This window comes from Pholcus phalangioides, unplaced genomic scaffold, assembly GCF_987345545.1.
Source record: "Pholcus phalangioides strain wild (caught in Gottingen) unplaced genomic scaffold, Ppha-v1.0 ptg000007l_1, whole genome shotgun sequence".
Lineage (NCBI taxonomy): Eukaryota > Metazoa > Arthropoda > Arachnida > Araneae > Pholcidae > Pholcus > Pholcus phalangioides.
In genome coordinates, this window is record NW_028301600.1 from 19766324 (window position 1) to 19787983 (window position 21660).

General features: G+C 36.7%; 1 protein-coding gene across 1 annotated transcript; it reads left to right on the forward strand.

The window, feature by feature from the left end:
• The first annotated feature begins 766 nt into the window (after window positions 1-766).
• On the forward strand, window positions 767-6135 carry LOC149085032 (uncharacterized). Its single transcript, XM_089232793.1, has one exon. It carries the CDS (start codon window positions 946-948, stop codon window positions 4357-4359), a length of 3414 nt encoding a protein of 1137 aa, XP_089088919.1. The 5' UTR covers window positions 767-945; the 3' UTR covers window positions 4360-6135.
• Window positions 6136-21660: the final 15525 nt, after the last annotated feature.

Consider the following 21660-nt stretch of genomic DNA (forward strand, 5'->3'; position numbering starts at 1 on the left):
ATCCATAACTTTTTCAGTCGAGAATGTATTCGCCATAAATCCGTATAAAGTATCCACCATGTTAGGTTGCGTTATTCTAAGTTACTTCATGTTCATTCGTTTTATTCGCTTTGCCTTATCGGTCAGCTGCTAATACATTCATGTCCAAGCTGAGATTCGAGTCGAGATTTGTTAATCCAAAAGTTGATTTGAGGCTTTGAGTTTAATCTCTCAACTGCCACGCGGTTATAGGGTGATGATGCAAATTTGTCCCAACTGGATCACGGATGTCTTTATGCAACCGTTCTGACTGCTCTTTAAACTGTAGGTCTCGGTGTAGTAGACCCTTGCAGTTGAGGATGGCCGCGATGTGTCTGTGACTGGAAATTTTTCCATTCATTATCCAATAATTTAATCACACCGTGTCTATGAGCACACGTGATTTTGACAGACTTGCATCGCTCAAAAGAAAACACATGCGAGTATCACGAAGCTCAATATTGTTTGTTTAGTCAACACCATTTCTCATCGGCTACTCCTGCCACACAATTTTTATTTCTCTCTTTATTTTCTTTATGAAATTACGTGACGACCACAAACACTGGTTCACGAAATGAACAACACCATTAACAAGAGTGCGAAGGAGAAAAAAGCGACAGAATGAGGGAAAAGATTTCGCACTTGGGCAGTTCAAAGCATGGCACCTGCTCAAATATTGGAGAAATTCTTAGAAAATGAACTAAATGGAGCCGACGTCATCTAAGCCAGGCAGAGAGTTTTGATATCTAAAATCACTCGCTCCTTTAGTTCATGACATGCGTTGAGTTTGGAAACACTAATCTTGTCTGGAGCGGTGGGAAATTTTTAATCGCGAGCCGACGAGTGAAATGAGTGGTTAACACTTGAACGCGATAAACGTGTCAACGCACAAATCTTGAACGTGGTACATTATAAATTAAGTGTAAAATGGATTTCAACAGCCCTCTTGTTATTCTGGTGTTGCTTTTTACAAGTTCCATGGCTGGCGATTATGGTGATGTGAAAAGTGATGTTGATTATGCTGATGAATTTAATATGTTTGTTCAAACTTTCCTTGCCAATGTTTTAAGTTCGAATGAGTTCACTAAATCTGAAAAAGAGGATTTACATACAATAGTGAATACAGTAGGAACAGTTATAACTGCACCAAGGCGGCGAGGAACCGATTTACTTAGAAAAATGCAAATTTTCAATGTTGCGGTGGTAACTTCTATAGCAGAAACCATTGGTGCAGACAGTGATCAGAACCCGGAAAAAGCCAAAAGAAAGGCAAATGCAATCGCTAAGGCACTGAAATCCGCCTTCAATACCGTATCCAAAGATAACAGCAATAACCAACAACTAATTTCAGAAGTCCGAAACATGGTAAATATGTTTTCTCGCTTGGAAGAGCAAGAAAGTTTGGATTTGGATTTCTTAACCACGATGGCAACAAGAAGCCAAAATGAGGATGTTGGATCTCCTACCGAATCAAATTTTCCGCTTAAATCACCACAAAATCAACCGAATATTCCTTATATAAATTCACCGAATCTTTCGAGTGGTTTGAATGATGGTAACATTAATATGTTAAATATCCCTGTTGTAGGAGAACAGCCACCAATCTTGGAGCCCCAGGGAATGCCACCAGAAAGTATTTCAACGGTTCCTCTAGTTCAGAAACAAAATCCAATTTTGCCACAAGAAGACTCCATACAAACGAATTCAAATAAGGAGACAGTACCAACTACTCGTTCTCCTGGGAATATTAATTGGAACTTTGTTTTTTGCATCTATAATGAACTGTTCTCTTCCAGTGCATTCACCAACGTATTCACTAGCAATCTACCGTATGAAAGAGCTTTAACTTATATACGACGAATATCTGCGTCACTAGCAGGATCATTTTTCTTTGGTCGCATGACAGAGTATGATATTTCTAGTGCCTTCAGCAAAGCTCTCACGTTTCTCAACCCTGTCCCCACAACAGAAGAGTTTGCGTATATGTTCGGTCAGGAGCTGTCAAAAATGATAAGTAACCAAGGAATGTTTGAAAGAAGTAACCCATGCAGATTAGCTTCGTCTGTTGCAAAAGAAATCACAAAGAACTTAAACAATCCTCCTAATCAAAATACTGGTCAAAATATTCCTTTGTCTAAGTCATCGGATGTTGAAGAAAAGCCTCCATTGCCCAACTCATTGGTTATGGCCAAGCCTCCATTGTCCAACTCATTAGGAGTTATGGACAAGCCTCCATTGCCCAACTCATTAAGGGTTATGGACAAGCCTCCACTGCCTTATCTTGTTACTGTTCCTTCATTGAATGATGACTTTAAATTGCGAAGAAAATTAGATTTTGAGCGGAAACTAAGGACACGTCTTCTCTCTTCTGAAATATTCTACACTGCTTTTCCAAATGAAGTTAAGTACAACAAATTGACCGACTATGCCTTTGCTGTGGGAAGTTTCTTACCAGCTACTCCAGAATATAGAAGCTTAAATATTTCCCGTTTGTCCACGGCTCTCACAGATAGCTTACTGTCTGTCAAACCACCAGCAGTTGCTAATCAATACGCGACTGCTGTAGTTACTGTAATAAGTTCATTTATGGAGGACAAGGGCTTATTGAACGATACTAATGTAAACAAGCAAGCTTCACGAGTTGGAACCATTATTCTCAATGCTCTGTGTACTCAAATCACAACAAACTTTCAGATATGTGCAAGGAAACAACGGCTCAGAACACGGGTTGTTCCAAAATTTCCCAATATACCAGAACCTACACCTAACGTAGTTTCACCTTCTACAAACGTGAAAAATGATGAAGGTCCTACTGAATTGTCTTTTCCCAATAATATATATAAGTCAAGTACAGTGTTCGACAACATGGCAGGTGATAATAAAGAGCCGAAAAACCTGATTACTACAACTTTCTCTTCAAGTGATGCGAATGAGCAGACCTCCACGATAACTGATCCAACTACTCCAGACATTCAAAAAAGAAGCGAGACAGAGGATTTTACTGCAACTGAAACTTCGATTTATGAAACTGATAAAGATTACAGTTTTACATACAGACCAAACACAAGTATAATGCAAACGATCGGTACAAAAACTGACAGAGAAGACATTCCGACCACTGAACAATCTCAATCAAATGTTGACGTGAGCTCAGAACCAGTGAACACAGAATATACAACTATGGGGTATGATGGCAGTGAATTTACTGATGAATGTTCCCCTCTATCTACAGAGCCCAACGATATCACTGAAGCGACAACAACTATAGAAGAGCAAAAAGAAGATCTAATAACCCAACTGACAGAGGAAATTCATCGAGCTGAGCAAAGTGGAACAACTGAAGCATTAGTGCGGACTTTAACCGACTTTGTTACAGAATTATACACTAACTATGATGAGAGCACTTCGGAAACTGCATCAACAGAGACGACTACTGAAACAAGCGCTGCGGTTGCCAGCACACAAGAAGGTACAAGTACAGAGAATATTGGAGCAGAAACAGATGAGACAAGCACAGAGATTTCAACTACAGAATGTGACACAACTGATACTACTTTTTCAGAAGTTACTACTTCCATTTCGAAAGATTTAGCAACAACTACATTAGAAGATATCACTGATTTTTCGACAGAAAGTGGAAACAGCACTACAACGGATCCTCAAAGCATTTTTCGAGACAGCCCACCCGGGATGAGAAATAGGAAAAATGTAAGTCAGCTTCCTAAGCCACCAACTTGGCTCTTTGAAAGCGCATTAATTTACTCTCTAATGTCATCTGAAAACTTTATAGCTTTATTTAAACCAGAAACAAGAGTTGCAGATGCAAAATTTTACTCTTTTAAGATGGCAGAGTCAGTGGCATCTTTGCCACAGTTTAATTTCAAAGACAGCGTATTTTATTTTGGACACGCTTACTATTCTGCAGTTCAGAAAGTGCAACCGAATGCCACGACAGAAGCGTACGCTAAAGCCTTCGCCAATACTACGGCAGAAATAGTGCAAGAAAAAGACATATTGACTAAACAAAATCAAGTACCTTTGGCTATAGCTACGGGTAATACTATACACGACAGCCTTTCAGAAGAGAAACCCCTTAAAAAAAATAAAAAATCCGACATGGTTGGTGTAGATGACGGAACATCAACAACACTCGAAAATCTCTTATCAACACTGAGTAACGGCGATGCTAAAACGAAGAAAGAGCTACTCTCCAAAACACTTTCTGACATTGGGGAGGTAATTGGAAATAAAGATTTACAGCCTAGAACGTTATTAATAAAACTCTTAATGGAAACTGTGGTCGCAGCTGTTAACGTGATCGTTTCTGAAAAGATTCAATGATTAAATCCGAAACTATTTCTATCAGCTAGCTTTCAATTCTATCGTCGTTGGAATTAGCATTAAAGCCGTTTTCTAATTGCAGAAAATAAAAGGTTGATCTCTAGTCAAAGTCCCTAATAGTGAAGAGAAGTAACAAACAACCGATTCCGTGTATTTTGAATATTATAAGAATTTCTGAAAACGCACACAAACATTTAATTGCAGATAAAAAGTTTTACGAGTAATTAAAAAAAAAATGCACTTCTCATATAAGTGCTTTTTTCGCTTTTGTAAATTATTAAAGTTGTCAAACACATGCGACATTTATTTTATTGTTCATTATCTACTTGAATAAGAATAGGTATTGAACATCAGTCAATTTTAGCGTACGTGGCGTAATTTCAACCAAACTCAAATCTTTGACAAAAAAAAAACGTAAAATTAAACTAAATTATTCAAACTAACAATTAATCCTACACAAAACAATTAGTATGAAGTGTCTGCATATAAAATACGTATAGAAAATGAGCCAAAAACAACAAAATTTTGATATTGCTTCCCCATAAAATTTGAACTGTATATTTTTGATAACTTTGGCGGAAGAGAGAAAATTTAAAACAACGATATTCAATATGGCGTTGTAATTGTAGAAATTTAAAAACCAAAAATATGAACATAAATTCATATTTTGGATTTGATACATTCAACTTATAGAACGTGAAGATCCCAGATCGCTAAATATCTGAGAATTTTATGAAAAACGAAACGAATATAATTACCTGTAAATGAGGTTTTGAGGATAGATTCTTTTATTTGAATCCGTTGAGAGATACATGAAAATATAACTTTTCGAACAATAACAAATTTAATCTAGGTATGAGATTTATATATACATATATATGTTTTCATTTTATTTTTCTTGCTTATTATCGTCAGGGTGATAGTAAATGCATGTTTCCCGACTTATCAATTTAATATTTCATATTGATAATTCAGTCTCATTTAGATATTTGTGCATGACAAATTTATACGATTGAAAGTATAGATAAATAACAATATGTGTGGAATGATGATAGACTGTATATGTGTACGGTACATGCGTACGAAAATAGTATAAGCATGTCGATGATAGATGTCGATATACCTATACTGTAAATATATGTCTATAATCGGCGATATTTTTTTATGAACTGACAATATCCTACCTCTCTTTAGAAGGCTATTTCTATTTGAAAAATTGAAGTATGGATGTTGGCGCGGTAGGTGTGTGTTTCAATATAATCACGACGTATACCCCTCAGCCCGAAAAACATTTCGAAGTGCTTCTGTTGTAGTGGTTCCCAAACTTTTTGAAGCTCGACCCCCCCCCCCCCCATCTTTTGACAAGAATTTTATAGGCGACCTCTTCCCTTTTTTTCAAGTTCAGTTAAAATTTAATCGATAGATGGGGCTGCACCAATACTATTCATATGATACATACACGTATTCATAAACCTGTGTTTGACAACCAATGAAAGTTGAATGGTGATTGAAGGGCTGGCTTTGTATCATCAAAATCTGCAAGTACAGTACATGATTTCGTCAAACCTAATGACTAAAATTTTATAGGCTGGATGCAAGCATGAAAAAAATTATGATTTTTTTTTTTTTTCATTTACCGTGTGTGTGTTTTCAAGAAATTCAATTTTAATGGGAGTTTTCTTTTCCATACACCCTGTACTTTCTAATTTATTAGTTGTTCACTTTTTACTTTTGACTAGTGTGTGCGTACTTGGATAATAAAAATTTCAGCTAAAGTTAAGGCGTGTGTGTTTTAGATTTCCCATAGATTTATTTATGTTACGAAAGAAAATGAAATTAATTTATATTAAGATGTTTAAATTATGTGAAATTTTTCACGGCCTCCGTAGCTCATTTATGTGCCCCCCCCCCAGGGGGTCGCAATCCACAGTTTGGGAACGACTGCCTTAGATTCGAAATGCTTCGGTTTTCGGGAACCTTAGCTCGAAAAGCATTTCGATGAGGAGATGGTGATGGTTTTGCGTTTTTATCGACGTTCAGAGATTAATATCATCATCAGCGGATGGTTTTCGGCTGATATAGCTTTTTTTTCTTTCATCATTTCAAGACCTACACCAAAAATATATTTTGCCGATGCCCACGGGTCTTACAACCTGCAGCCGGGTCCGTCTATAAGGAATTCGTAGTGTGAAAAAAACCAAAAATTATAGGAATCATCCCGGGCCCTGTCAGTTTTGCCCTTGTAAGGGCCATGCCGATGCCAACCGCTAGGGTTGGAGGGACATCGAAAGACAAATCAAGATGGGAGGAGAAAGGGACCCACAAAACATTCCTTCATTCAAGAACATCGGCATGTGGTTTTATTTTTTAACTTCTTTCCTAAAAATTGATAAACACATTTTATACACAGAGTGCATAGCTACCAGCATGCACCGAATTTTACTGGTGAATCGTTGATCCTAGTGGCTTCATGTTCCAGTTCTACATGTTACTTGGATAGTTTTTCTAATTGGAACTATGCCTCTAGGACAGTGTTTTTCAACCGACGGGCCGTGAGTGATTCGCAGTTTCATTTTCTCATCAATTTCTCGTTAGTTGTGTGTATGACAAGGCCTTTCACTTACGCAAAAGGGATTTACTGGGCCGCGGGCTTCCAAAGTTTGAGAACCACTGCTCTAGGATCACCGGTTCGCCAGTAAAATGCGGTGCGTGCTGGCAGCTATGCACCCTGCATATAAAAAAAAAAGACGTGTTTTTGAAGGATTGAATCTAACTAAATATATATTTTATAATTGTATTCTTGGATTTGAATGTTACTGTTCACACTAAGTTGACTTTCTCTATTTGACATCATCAAGACACGCATCAGTCAGTGTCTGACGTCAAAGAAATGAAGTTTTTAGTGTTTCCTGAATTCGTAATAAGAATTTCGTCATCAGCGTCAAGTGTTAAAAAGATGTTTTCCCCTATTTTATTATGGCAAACATCTGTTATCTATCATTTTATCTAAACCAACCGTCACACACGTAAATAACTTGATTACCTTCATTTATTAAAAGCTTGTCATTATAGATACGAAAATTGTCTCATAAATGCCTTATAAATCAAATATACAATAATATCAAAATTATACATGTGATTGAAGAAGAACAGTACATTATTAAACCAAGACTAATATGAAGCGTCATTTGTTTTCTTTCTATATTTATATTTCATTTTTAAGAAATTCAAAAATTAAAATTTTCCAGTTGCGAATATAGCTATATTCATTGAAATTATTATTATGAAATTTTATGAGAATTTAATTGAAAACAATCGTCTTTAGAGTGAAAAATAATAATTTTTGAAAAACATTTCAAGATATGTGTTACTTAATGAGCTTTACAAAAAAATATATTTTTGATTCACTCTGTTGAATTTGAATTTATTTTATATAGCCTATATATATATACATACACGTTGTGTTATATTCCATATTTATCCATCTTGAAGTTGCAATTATTATAATTATATTATTCAGCAATGTACAAAAATAGTTAAGAAATAAAAGTAGTTAAAGTTTCAAATAGTTGAAAAATAAATTTCTAAATGAGATTTCCAAATGCATGTGTTGGCACGAATATTATTCAATTTTCATTCTGCTCTACGGGGTCGGACATCATAAAAACTTATGACAGTATCATCCTTTGCTTTAATGTATCTTATCAGGATCTTTGACCGTCATGGTTTTTCTATTTGGAATGTCCGCTGCATACCATGCCTCTTTGAATGACAATTTTTTTAATTTTTTTTAAATCAAAAACAGCAGGTTTTACATCTAAATGCGCGACTGTACTTTTGATAACATCACATTTCGGTGCTAAGAAGAAGAATTTGAGCATCTTTCGTGCTAGAAGTTCCCATTGTAGCAGCTGTGTAGGCAACGATTCTGCGATGTAAATGATAATGAGCTGCTGTTCTATTAGTTAACTCCCGTTACCAGCACAGAACTCCATCAAGCGACAATTTTAGAATTCGCAAAAGAATAATGACAATAAATTCAGACGAATTTTTTAACATCAATTAAAAAATTTAAATAACATCACATTACATGCTCAATATACGACGAGAATTAAAAGAACTATCGGCACTAAAACTTGATCGTTTTCTGTGAAAAAAAAAAAGAATTTTCGAAAGCGTTTATCCTTTATTTGCCATTGCGAAATTTTTTTTCTGGAATGCTGTTCTTGTTTGAGCATTTGCTCGAAAGCTGACGTCTAGCCTGCGTATTTCTGTTTCGTTCTAAGATTTTCTGTTTTAAAGACAATTCGAGACTAAAATTATGTTTCTGATCAGTGGCGTCTTAACGAATGGGCCAATGGTGCCCTCCCAAACCAATCGAGATTTTTATTCCATTTAGTCTGAATTTATGTAGATGATGACACTCTTCACATTTTTACGAACGATTTACACACCATCGACAAACCAGTACGTGACTCGCACTTTGTCGCAAGATTTACAGAAAATTGGATGTTATGCTGATTTTTGGAAAGAAAAATTCACTTGCCTCTACGGGAAATCGAACTCACGTTCTCCCGCATTCCGGACAAAGCGAACTCGTCCGAAATCTCTCGAACGTGTTTCCTTTTATTTTCCCCACGAATACGAGTAATTTCAGTTTGAAGAGGCCTTTTAGGCGGGTCCCCTAAAGTAAATCAATAATGCGAAAAAAATGAATAAGTAAAATTCTTCCCGAACCCTGTCAGCCTCTCTCATGATCGTGGGTCTTCGCAATCCCAAGTTAGTGATTAATTGGGGATAAAAGTGGTAAAAGTGAGTACGAATACATCATAAAAACACTATACGGAATTTCTAAGCTTTAAACCGTAATGAAATGACTAACTGTAGACATAATCAAATAAGAAACCGAATCCTAAAATTCAAAGTTAATTTCGGGAGGCCGGACACACTACAGGCATTCGGTCTTTATAGTGGGAGTGGGGGGTGTATGTACAAACTGGCACTACTCAAAGTCATCTGTAGCTCGATCTAACAATCGGAGTGACACGAAATTTCGTATGGGGACTAATTAATATAGGAACGATTCCACGAAAACAATAGTTCGGAAATTCACCGATAAGGAAAATATAATGCGTTACAATATGTTAACCCTTCCAATGTTCATTTTATTGCTCCCTTTTTTCAATGAAATTCATTTTTCCCCTTTGAGATTCACCAAAGATTCACTGAAAAGGTTAAAAAGTATAATTCATGAATACAGGAGAAAAGAGATAGTTCTAGTTAGATTATTTATTTTTGCATGACTTGTTCCGTAACAGATTTTAGCGATTTCATAGCAATAGACGATATGGCATATGGAGATCAGGGAACGTCTTCACTGTGTGTGATTAATTATGCGGATACCATACGAGCGTGATTATCCCCGTACGACAGTGGCTCTCAAACTTTTGTCACCTGATGCCAACAAAAAGAACTCCATGTTATTAATTGAAATATTCACTGAGATATTTAAATTTGAAAATGGGAAAATTTGGGAAAAAACAGCGTTAAATGAGGGTAAAACGGTTTTACCCAACTTTTCTCCGTTTTTCGAATTTGAATATCTCAGTGAATATTGCACTTAGAAACATTGTGTTTTTTGTTTACACCAGGAAAGACAAGAGTTTTTTTAACTCTGAAAGTAACTAACTCTTAACTTTCTAATTGAGTTTTTGGGCACACGGGGACTATATAAAAAGTTAATCTTCTTATTTTAATAACTATACCACCCCTTGCAACATGAATGACATATCTGAGTATTACAAGATATTTGAAAACTTTTTCTAATTAAAAGTATACCTCTAGGATCCACGGCTCGATAGTAAAAGGCAATACGCCCTGTTTGCTATGCACCCTGTATAGGATTCCCAATGCTAAAATAAGAGTCTTTTGAGAGGTGAGATATCTCATCAATGCCACTTAAAGGGTTAAACAGGCTTCATGCTTTTTTTTTTTTAACCAAAGATCAGCGTCATTATACAGGGTACATTGGTAACAGGGTGCATGACATTTTACCGGTGAACCGTTGATGCTAGAGGCATTCTTCCAATTGAAGGGTCGGGGGAAAAATGGTTTCAGTCCATAAAACCAAATTTTCTGGAGAACGGAAAAGAAAAATTTTCTTTAGAAATCTGGTGTACTTTCTGCGCATGTCAAAAATTCCTTTTCTACTGCGCATGTGGTGGACTCTGATTGTTTTTCCATCTGCGCACTGTAACTAAAATCATTGTTCCCCGCAATACGAAATGAATTCGCAACCGTAATATCATGTCCAAAGAACTATTGAGTTTTATAAACTATATAGTTTTATAGCAACCCTATTTACTAAGAAAGTTGCCTTTTCTTTCCCTCCTTTCTTTATAATGTATGTTTCTGCTATATATGCATGTAAGAATGAAAGGGAGCACGTAGGTTGAGGGTGAAAAGAGAACTCTAAAAGAAAAACTCTCTTATATATGTATCTATTATACGTTTACCTTTTATATATTTTTGCTTTTCCTGTTCTTCCTTTTCCTAACGTGCAAGCTAACGTTCCTAAACTAGGTCACCATGTTTATCGCCGATTCGTTAAATGAAGATAATCCAAATTTCTTGCTAAAACCTTGTACGTGAAGTCATAAGCGTACGCAGAATTTTCTCAAGGACGGGGGGGTTTAAATTTTTTTTCCTTCTCAAGGGGGGGGGGTTACGTTTTTTCCTGTAAAATAACACTAATCTGGACTTGGGGGGGGGGGGGGCTAGAACACCAAATCCCCTGTGCGTACGCCAATGCGTGAAGTGGTTAATAATGCCGAACAGTCAACCTTCTTCCATTCATCAAGTGTATAATTTCGGAGTTTTCTAGTCCGTAAAAGCCGTTTTCTTCGGTTTTGCAGAGAAATCAAAGGAACTCTTGTTGGTCACCGGCTATCAAAACCAATTCGTTTTAAGATCCGTCTTGTAGAGCGTACGGATATGTTTTGTGATGATCCTGAGTTGCATTGCGCTGCACTTTGTTGCGTTATAGCACTTCTGTTGCTGCACACAATGCGTGTCAGTCGCCTGGCACCTCTTTCGTTCACAACTGATTTCCGCTCACTATTCCACTTTCCGCTCGAAGTTTTTGGCTTAGCTGCTGTTCTATGAAGACTCGACATACTTTTGTGAGAGAAAAACCAAGAAGGTTAGCGGCTTCGGAGATACTGGAACCTCCCCTTCTGGCGCCCACAATCATGCCACGTTCAAAGTCACTCAAATCTCTTGTTTTTCCCATGAACAGGCAAATTACAACGTTAATTGGTGCTTCTGACCAGGCGAAAGCTTTTTATTAGCAAATCCGATTTATTACGTCGGCGCATGTGCTGCACGGACGAGTCGAACTTTGAGTGAGGGTGTTCCTAATTTTTTGTCCACTGAGTGTATAACCTACTTCAGTTATGTACATCATAGCCAGAGTGTTGAATCATTTTAAAACGTTGCCAGTTTCGGGACACCGTCAAGATAGACCTTAAACTTCAGACATCTCCAAAGCCAAACGTCGCACTTAGTTGGATCCGGGGAGCAAGGCGGCCATTCAATGAGGCAGAAACAATGTTTGTGTGTGGGGAACTTCTCCAGACATCGTCTTAGTGGGTTGTGGAATGGCAAAACTGTTCAGCATTTCGCGGTACTTCTTTTTTATTAGCAGAATAGAGTGACTTGACCTGTCGGAGTGAAATTCTCAAAAAAGAATTTTCCAATGATGAAATATGCTGTAGAGGAATTTCCTACAGCGCAGTAGCTATGTTTCGAATATCGTTCGCAATCCTCTCCAGCAGCACATGTACAAGACTCTAAAAACACTCTGGATGCAGAGATTACCTTTGCACTCCCAGCAAATATTACAAGCTTCTAGTGAACCGTTAATTGGGTTGACGAAAATAGATGACAAAATCTGTGAGTTTTCTCATGTGTCATCTAATACCTCAGCAGTGTCTCACACTTCAGAGTTTGATGATTTGAAAAACGAAATTGCTTCGCTGCGGCAATCATTTGAAAGGCTTTCGCGATCTCCTAGACGATCTCGTGGTTATCGCAAACGATCTCAATCTCGTGACCGAAGTAAATTCGGCGATGCATTGAAAAAAGTAAGGCTTTGCTGGTATCACTAGTAGTTTGGAGAAAAAGCTCATAAATGTATTCCTCCATGTCAGTTTCAGGAAAACTAGTGGGCTCGTCTGTTTCGGCGACAGCCGACGAAAGCCTTCTCCACAGTCCATAGGCGGAGATAGACTTGGAAGTCTGGGGGGAACGGTGATTATTGCTGGGGGCTGGGGCACGATGATGATGTCAATTCATATATACATTTATACATTAGATCAGTCGACTCCATCTTTGACGCTGGGGGGGCAATGACCCCTACACCCCCCCCCTCCCGTATCTCCGCCCATGCCACAGTCGCCTATTTGTTATCAACGTCAATACGGGTTTCCGATTTCTAATTGACAATGGCGCATCAATAAGTTGTTTTCCAAGAAACGTCTAATTTGACAAAACCTCACAAACTCTCACTATATGATGCAAATGAATCCCAAGTTCAAACGTTTGGCACCAAAAACCTCGTTCTGAATCTTGGATTAAAATCTTGGAGACTTTCCTTTCCTTTCGTTTTCACTGTGGTAGATTTTTCACATCCCATTATTGGAGCCGATTTTTTGAACGGCTCGATTTTTTTATGGATGTTAAAAATCCTCGTTTGATCGATAATGGAACCACGCTATCAGAGAATGCTATAGAATCCTGCCTCTTTTGGTTTTAAAGCTGCTCTCTGGCGATTCCCTAAGCCACCGTCTATTCACTTTCGGGTCTGCGCTATTTCGACTATGTTTGTCCCTGTGGACTGAGGGTTTTTGACACTTTTCATGATTTTTTAAAAAATACTTAGAATATATATATCTTAACCGTTTTTTTAGCTAGAAATTGCACTCTTTTCTTTCATAATATAGCAATTATTTAAAGGTACTAATAATTAATATTTAATGAGAAATAGTTAAAAAAAAGGATGTTTTAGAGTTTTAAAAAAGTTCCGCATAAGAAAACATTATTTTTCAACATAAAATTTCAAATAATTCTAAATAAAAACTTACCCAAATGTTGCACAAATATCTATATATATATATAAATAGTTTTTATTTAAAAAAATATATCATCTTGTAAAATTTGATTTGGTATGGTACACTTCCAAGTACACATTTACGCACAAAGCAACACCACAAGGTTCGTAATAAGTTCGAGTTTCTTTCCTCAATCTTTTTCCAGTTTCTGCCTTTGATTTGCTCCGTTGCTCTTTTTCAACAGCTAAAATGAATAATAATTTTTTAAAATATACGTCCTAAAACATTTGAAAAAATAAGTAATATACACAAAATTGTTCAAAAGCAAAATATTTACCGGTGCCAAATCATCGGCATATAATAAGTCTAAAAATCGTTTATGAGACATCGCGAAACACAACAAACATGGCTACCTTACCTAGGAAGACAAATATGTTTCAACTATACTTACTTCTACATCGTTTCATAAAGCTACATTCGTTGGCTGCTGCCATCTATATTTTTTTTTGGAACTAGAAGATTTATAGATTGTTTAAAAAAACTGGGAACACACACACACATATTTTTTTTTTCAGCCATTTTATAGCCACGAGAGTTAAAAGTACTCGGGCTTAGTTCCCTTGAACAAAAACGCCATCCACCATAATTACGCCCATTGGGCTATACGAATACGTTTATACGGCCTGAAAAATACAGTTCGAACGTTTCAGCGTTTTATTGACGAGCGCTTTGAGACTTAAATTGTTGTTACGCATATCGCGATGATTTGTTAATTGCTTCCATTGACGAAAAATTGCATGAAGCTGACTTAAAACACGTCTTTCAATGACTGAATGACTATGGTATCGTAATCAAAAAAGGAAGAAAGGGAAGTAAAGAAAGAAAGAAAAAGAGCAGTACATAGATGATTGTATAAGAGAGTTTTTCATCCTCACCTACAAACTTGTTTTGTAGTCTTTTTACTTGTGTGCGTTCCCTTTCTCACTTTTATGTGCAGTATATAATAGAAGGATTCGTTTTGAGAAAGATACATATATATTATAGCCCCGTTCACATGTGCAAGATTGGGGGTCGCTTTGGTAATAATTACCGGCATGGCAACTTTTTTCCCCTCGCAGGGAAAGAAAAGGTGGAAGAGGAGCTCATATCAAAAAAAGTCCATCTTTCTTGGGGTCGATACCGACCTTCTCTCCCATAATCCTTTGAGCCGCGATAACTACTGCAAGTTCCTTCGTCAGCCATCTTGAATCAACCACTTCCGTTAAACCCACGTAACCAGTGACGACTTCCGGAAAGAAGAGGGGGATTACCGGAATAAACTAAACGTCATGTGAATGGTTTGTAGCGAAAATCCCCGTTACCGGAAACTTCCCGGGATGTTTTATTGGACATGTGAACGGGGCTCATGTGTGAATGGGGGGGGGGAAGCTGAGGAGAACCGCCACTATCGTTATCTCGTTAAAATATCACGATGGTGGTGAGAGAACAGAGGGTTTTGGGGAACACACACAACTTTGTTCCATATGGTTACAATAAACCTTCGCGATGAGGAAAAAGAGATTGAGGGCACAGTCAGATGGATTGAATTTATTCCACTCGCGTTTAGACGCAATATTACGTCCCTGATCGTAAAGGGATTAAAGATGCCGCCAGAGAGCTCCTTTATACGAATTAGTGAAGAGCAAGATAAAAAAAAATAAAACTGAAATAGTTTGGTCCGAAGAGCTCAAATCCGCTTTTCTGTCATGCAAGCAATCAATTGCCAACGCTACCCTTCTGGCCCATCCTGTTCCGAACACAAAATTGTTTTTGACTGCTGATGCTTCTGATACCTCATTGGGTGCAATCCTTCAACACACATCAAATAGGAACCAAAACCATGTCATTTTTTTCACGCAAGCTCAGTTCGACTGAAAAAATACAGTACATATGTGAGAGCTTAGCAATATATTCATTTTTCTTTTTCGGTGGAAAGAGTTTATTAACTAAGGACTGTTACTAATTTGTGTTCTACGGAAAATTTGTTCCAGTAAGATAAAGTCTACGGACGCACTGTGCCAATAAAATGAAAAAAAGTAAAGACCACGAACACCTTTAAAAAATAATGTTCTGTATATAGCAATGTGAAAATAGAATTTTGTTTTCTAATCCAAGCTCCTGGACCTCCTGAAGTCTTTCCGAAGATCCCTATTGAAATCACTGCTTTCGACCAAGTAAAAATGGAGGGGGGCAAAGACACCTGGTTTTAAAATTTAAGGAGGTAAAACAAAAGTAAAGGTTCTTACATTTTTGAAAAAAACAAAACAAACTTTGTTATGAAGTTTTTCACCGTGGGGAGGCGGAAGAGACATCAGGATTTAAGAGATGCTTTGGTGGGGCATGGCATAAAAAAGGTTGAAAACTACTGCTCTAAAGGATACGCGTATCTCGACATGCGTTGATCATTACACACGATGGCCCGAAGCGGTTTCAATATCTAACCAAACCGCCGAAACTACAGCTGAGACATTCTTTTTTTACCTGGGTATGTAGGTTTGGAGTGCCTGAAAAGCTGACCACAGATCAGGGTCAAAATTCGAGAACGATCTATTTCGCTTTCTTGCTCGGCTCCGGCATCGAAAAATCTCGCACCACTGCCTACAGCCCAAAGTGCAACGGCGAGATCGAGAGATTTCACCGCGATATCAAAGCCTGTCGGATGCAAAGGTGACGAGCACTGGACAGAGGTTCTACGGACAGTACTGTTGAGGTTACGTTCCAGTATCACCTCCTAGCATCAACCGCTGAGTTGGTATACGGCACAGCTCTACGCCTTCCTGGGAACTCTTCCGGCACTCGGATGAGAAAGACGTCCTACTTAGATACGGCTTCCTGCAGAGGATGAGAGACCATTTCTCTCGTGCAAGGCCAATACCAACCTCTCATCATAATTCATCCAAGCCCTTCGTCTCGAAAGGTTTGCCAACTATTCCATCAGCATTCGTCCGGCAAGACTGTACGCCATGGGTGGAGATACGGGGGGGGGGGGGAATACCCCCTCCCCAGAGTCAAAGGTGGAGTCGACTGATCTAATGTATATATGAATTGACATCATCATCGTGTCTCCCCCCCCCCCGACTTCCAAGTCAATCTCCGCCTATGCTGTACGCAAACCGTTACAGCAACTACACACCGGACCATTTGAAGTTATTTCAAGAACTGAGATAAGTATTTTATGTTGAACATTGATGGTAATCATAAAAATGTATCCATAGATCGCTTTAAGCCATGTTTTATGTTGAATAATAATTTATGCGACACATTTTCAAAAATCGGTATATTCCCAGATCTGGCCGAAGAATAAGATTTCTGATTGACCCTTCAAAGTTATGAGATTCATAATAATGTATAATATACAGAGTGTTGCCTTGAAGTGGTGACAAACTCAGAGGTGCGATATTAGGCATCAAGAGGAACAAAAATTGCCATAGAACATGGTATCGCAAACCACGTTTAGTCGGTGAAAATCGCAAAAATACTTATAGTGTGATGTCGAGTGGGACAAAAAGGCAAATAAGTGTAAAAAACATTTCACAGCATAATTACGACACAGCCTCTGTTGTACAAAGTACAAAAAAGTAAAAAATAAGTGCAAAAGATAAAAAAGTACAAAACCCATTTATTTGACAGCACAATGACAATATAGCGCAGTAGTCTTCAAACTTTTTCTAGTCGCGAGCACTGCCTGTACCCATCATCAAAAGAGCACCCTTACGAAAAGTTTGACATGTGAATGTATGAAATCAGGATGATTCCAATCCTTGAATGCAATTTGCACAAAGCATTTGATTCGAAAATTGATGAAGTACGCGTGAGCATTAAATCGAATACGAGCATCGAGCACTCTGGGTGCTTCGGGGCGCTCGCGAGCAACGGGTTGAAGATACCTGCAATACAGCACACTTCAATGTCAGAAAGTAGACGAAGAGAAATGATTACAAGAGCTGTTGACACCACAGGCTGAGTTGTAATCTCTCATGCTGTCAAATGTTTTTTCTACTTATTAGGCCGGTTAATATCAAAAACTTACTACAATATAAAAGTTTGATATAAAATCCCTCTTATAAAACTTAAAAAATCCAACCAATAAAGCTCATAGGTAACATTCGAACAAATGCAACTGATAAGCTTATTGATTGAATTTTTCATGTTTTATAAAACTTTTATAATTTAATAACGGCCTTATAGACCTTTTTGTCCCATCCTTCATAATTTTTTTTGAGATTTTCACCGACTAACGTGCGATACCATGTTTTACGGCAATTTTTGTTTCTCGATGTCTGATATCACCCGAGTTTGCCGCCACTTTAAGGCAACACCCTGTATACAGGGTGCATAGCAAACAGGAGGGGTATGGCATTTTACTGGCGAACCGTTGATCCTCTAAAAGTATAACTTCCAATTAGAAAAACTTTCCAAATAACGTAGTACTCAGATATGCCATTCAGATTTCAAGGGGTTTGTATAGAATTATTAAAATAAAAATAACTTTCTATACAGTCCCAGTGCGCCAAAAACCCAATTAGAAAGTTGTTGCTCTCTCTCCTGACGCAAAAAAAATCCATGTTTCTAAGTTGCAATATTCAACGAGATTTTTGAATTAAAAAACAGGAAAGTTAGGAAAAACCGTTTCACCAGCATCTAATGCTGTTTTTCCACAAATTCCTTCGTTTTTCAAATATCTCAGTGAATATTGCACTTAGAGACATGGAGTTTTTTTGTTGGCATCAGGAGGGACAGGACTGACAACTTTTTAATTGGGTTTTGGGGCACATGGGAACTGCATAAAAAGTTAATGCGTTTATTTTAAAAATACAAGGCCACAACAGGTAAAATGCCCATAACAAATGTGGATGTTGTATTCCTTCCCAACTACCCAATTTAAAATGCAATATTAAAAACTAAAAATATATATATATATGCATGATAAAATATATTTATGGTTGTCTTATTTTAAAAGTACGGATAGCTTCTCGCTTTACCCCAACATGTTTATACAAATACAAATACAACACCACAACAGGCAAAATGCCCAACGAGGTGGCTGATAAAAAGATGCCCATAAAAATATGGTTGTCATATGTTTCAAAAATACAGCAACCCAATTAAAAATGCAATTAACACAAATTACAAACAATATATACACATGATAAAATATTATACAATGCCCATAAAGAATACTTATGGTTGTCTTATTCTAAGAATGGATAGCTTCCCGATTTACCCCAACATGTTTATCGTATTTCTTTTTAAACGTGTCAATTGTGTTACAATTTACTACCTCCGGGGGTAAGCTATTCCATTTATTAACAACCCTATTGGAGAAAAATTCCCTGCGACACCATAACCTTGCATTGTCCCTCACCAATCGATACTGGTGTCCCCTTGTAAAAGCAGTCGATTGGCGGTGTACTAAAAGTTCATGGTCCATCCTATCCATCCCATTGAAAATTTTGAACACTTCGATCATATCTCGTAATGTAACTTCTCGTTTATCGTACTTCTTTTTAAATGTGTCAATTGTGTTAGAATTTACTACCGCCGGGGGTTAACTTCCATTTATTAACAACCCAACCAACTGTTATAGATGAGGAATTACCAACCTCTGACTTGGGTTGCTTCTCAATTGACACAGGGCAAATTAAAATGTGTACTAAGAAATGCCCGGAGCTTTGTGTAATAAATAACTATACAATCCCTTGCAACATGAATGACATATCAGAATACTATAAGTTATACTTTCCCTAATTGGAAGTATGCCTCTAGGATCAACGGTTTGCTAGTAAAATGCCATATGCTCTGTTTGCTATGCACCCTGTATATTACTAAAAAAATTATATGTTTAATCTTATTACAAAGACCAGTGCCGCAACTAGATGTTTGGTCACTTGGGGCAAGTGTGCATTTTGGCGCCCCTTTGTAATGTTGAAGGACAGGCTTGAGAATAAAATTTGCGCCCCCTCTGGTCCAGCGCCCGGGGCACGAGACCCACCTGCTCCTCCTTAGTTGCGGCCCGACGAAGACACCAGCTTAATGTGATTTATGGATATAAAATAAAATGAACCTCATTCTTACGTATAAAATTTTTTATTGTGCCAATCAGCAATGGGAGAAATTTTTTTTTTTTTTTTTTTGCAGCAAAGGCGTAAAATTACATTTCTAAAAAAAATAGTTAAAATAATTTTTAAAGAGCAAACAATTTGATCAAAAGAATGTAATGACCTTGAACTGACGAAATGCATTTTTTCTTATGCTATTGCGGGCTCTTTCAGATGCCTGCCTAACCATAAAAAACTTCAATTTTTTTTCAAGATCACACCTCTATTGACACTTATAGCAGAACTTGACACACTTTGAAGCGGTAATGAGGATTGCTTCTCTAGTGTTACAGCACAACAAATATAAACTTCTTTCAAACTGACCTAAATGGTTCTGCACACAACAATGCAAAATGCACGTGAAAGTTTTACATATGAATAGCACTTTTAAAACAGTTTGAAAAAAAATCAAAACATCCATTTTCATTCAAGAATGTTCTTAATTTTGTGCGGTAGAAGTAGTTATGAAAAATGAATACAATGAATTTAAGATGAGAAAAACTGATTTTTAAAGGCACAATTAAACATGTTCACTTATATCAATTTTAAACCCCACATTCTCTTCTATAAATCTTGGTCAAACAATATTACAAATACTATATAACTTAGTATTTACTTTACTAGACAGTTTTGAAACTTACATGTCAAGTCTGTCATTTTTTTTTACTTTTAATACTTAGAGATAGTTTGCCGATTGATTTGAAACAACTATTCTCTGTTCCAAGTGTATAAGATATGTTGACCAGTGCTATATAAGCAGTGATGATCAATATGTTGAAGACACAAAGAAAAACTACTAGCAATATTTCCAAAAAAAGAAGCATAATTTACAGATGGCAAATGCATATGATCCATTGTATTTCCAATTTTTTTTCTTAGTTTATAAGATTAAGTTTGTACTGGTACGAAATTAGACTACAAATTGAGCTTCTAGTTGAAAAAAAATTGAACAGTGGAGGAGGAAAAAAACATTTCTCTGAATCACCAGAAATCATACCGGCAACCATTGTAAGTATCCGCTATATAAGTATGGGGGTAAGCTATTACAGAAGATTTTTAAATGTGTCTTTGGTATTAAAATTGATGGATCAATAAATGATAACATACTTTTGAATATTCAATTAACTAAATCAATAATCCATAAATAAGTTCCTTGCTTAAAAATGCTTTATCTTAAGTAAAAATATCTAGTTTTATAGTTTGTTTTTCAATGAAAATTTCCTACAGTGCTCTTCTTGCAGACTTACTAATAATTACTTAAAGTATTATTCAATCCTAAGTATTCGCGAATTCGCAAAGAGGATTCTCACATTCGCGATGATTTTGCATAATTCATGATCACATACAGAAGAGAAAAATTTCTTGGACCAGACCTAATGGTATGCTAGATTTTTCTAAAAGCATCCTATAAATTAGCTTTTTCCCAAATTCTAGATAAATGTAGAATTGAATCAATTTCAGTAATTAAAAATAACATAGCAACAGTAAGAATAAATTATATAATTTCAAGCATCAAAAATTCTAATTCCCTTCCCATGTCAATATTGGTATACATTTACTTTTGAGTATTTTCTGCATTTTTTGCATGTAAATGCAGTCATGAATACCAAAAAACTTACTGTATACAACTTTGAAAACTATTTCAATAGAATAATTGAAAAATACCTTTATCTGGAGTTACTCTAAAGCATTTACTTTTTTCTTGAATAATTCAAGATTATGCAAATGTGAAATTTACATAGACATGAATGAGCAGCAAAAACAAGTCACTAGAGTTCTGCAGAACAATTTGCACCACACAGGATCTCAAATGCTCTCAAAAATGTAAGCATAATATATGATGTAAAAAACGACGGAACATTTTGCACAGTTGTCACAAATATAAGGAAATTCAGCTTTGAGTATTTAAAATATGCATTTGAGCATTATATGTGAAAATAAAAATTAGTTCTATGTGAGAATTGAAAACTTAGCTCCATGTGAAACAAATTCATCATGGATTAATGAAAACATTCATTTAAAAAAAACTGATTATAATAATGCTCATTCTAAGG

Coding starts and splice junctions, on each gene's coding strand:
- LOC149085032 (XM_089232793.1), top strand. CDS start 946: ATGGATTTCAACAGCCCTCTTGTTATTCTGGTGTTGCTTTTTACAAGT.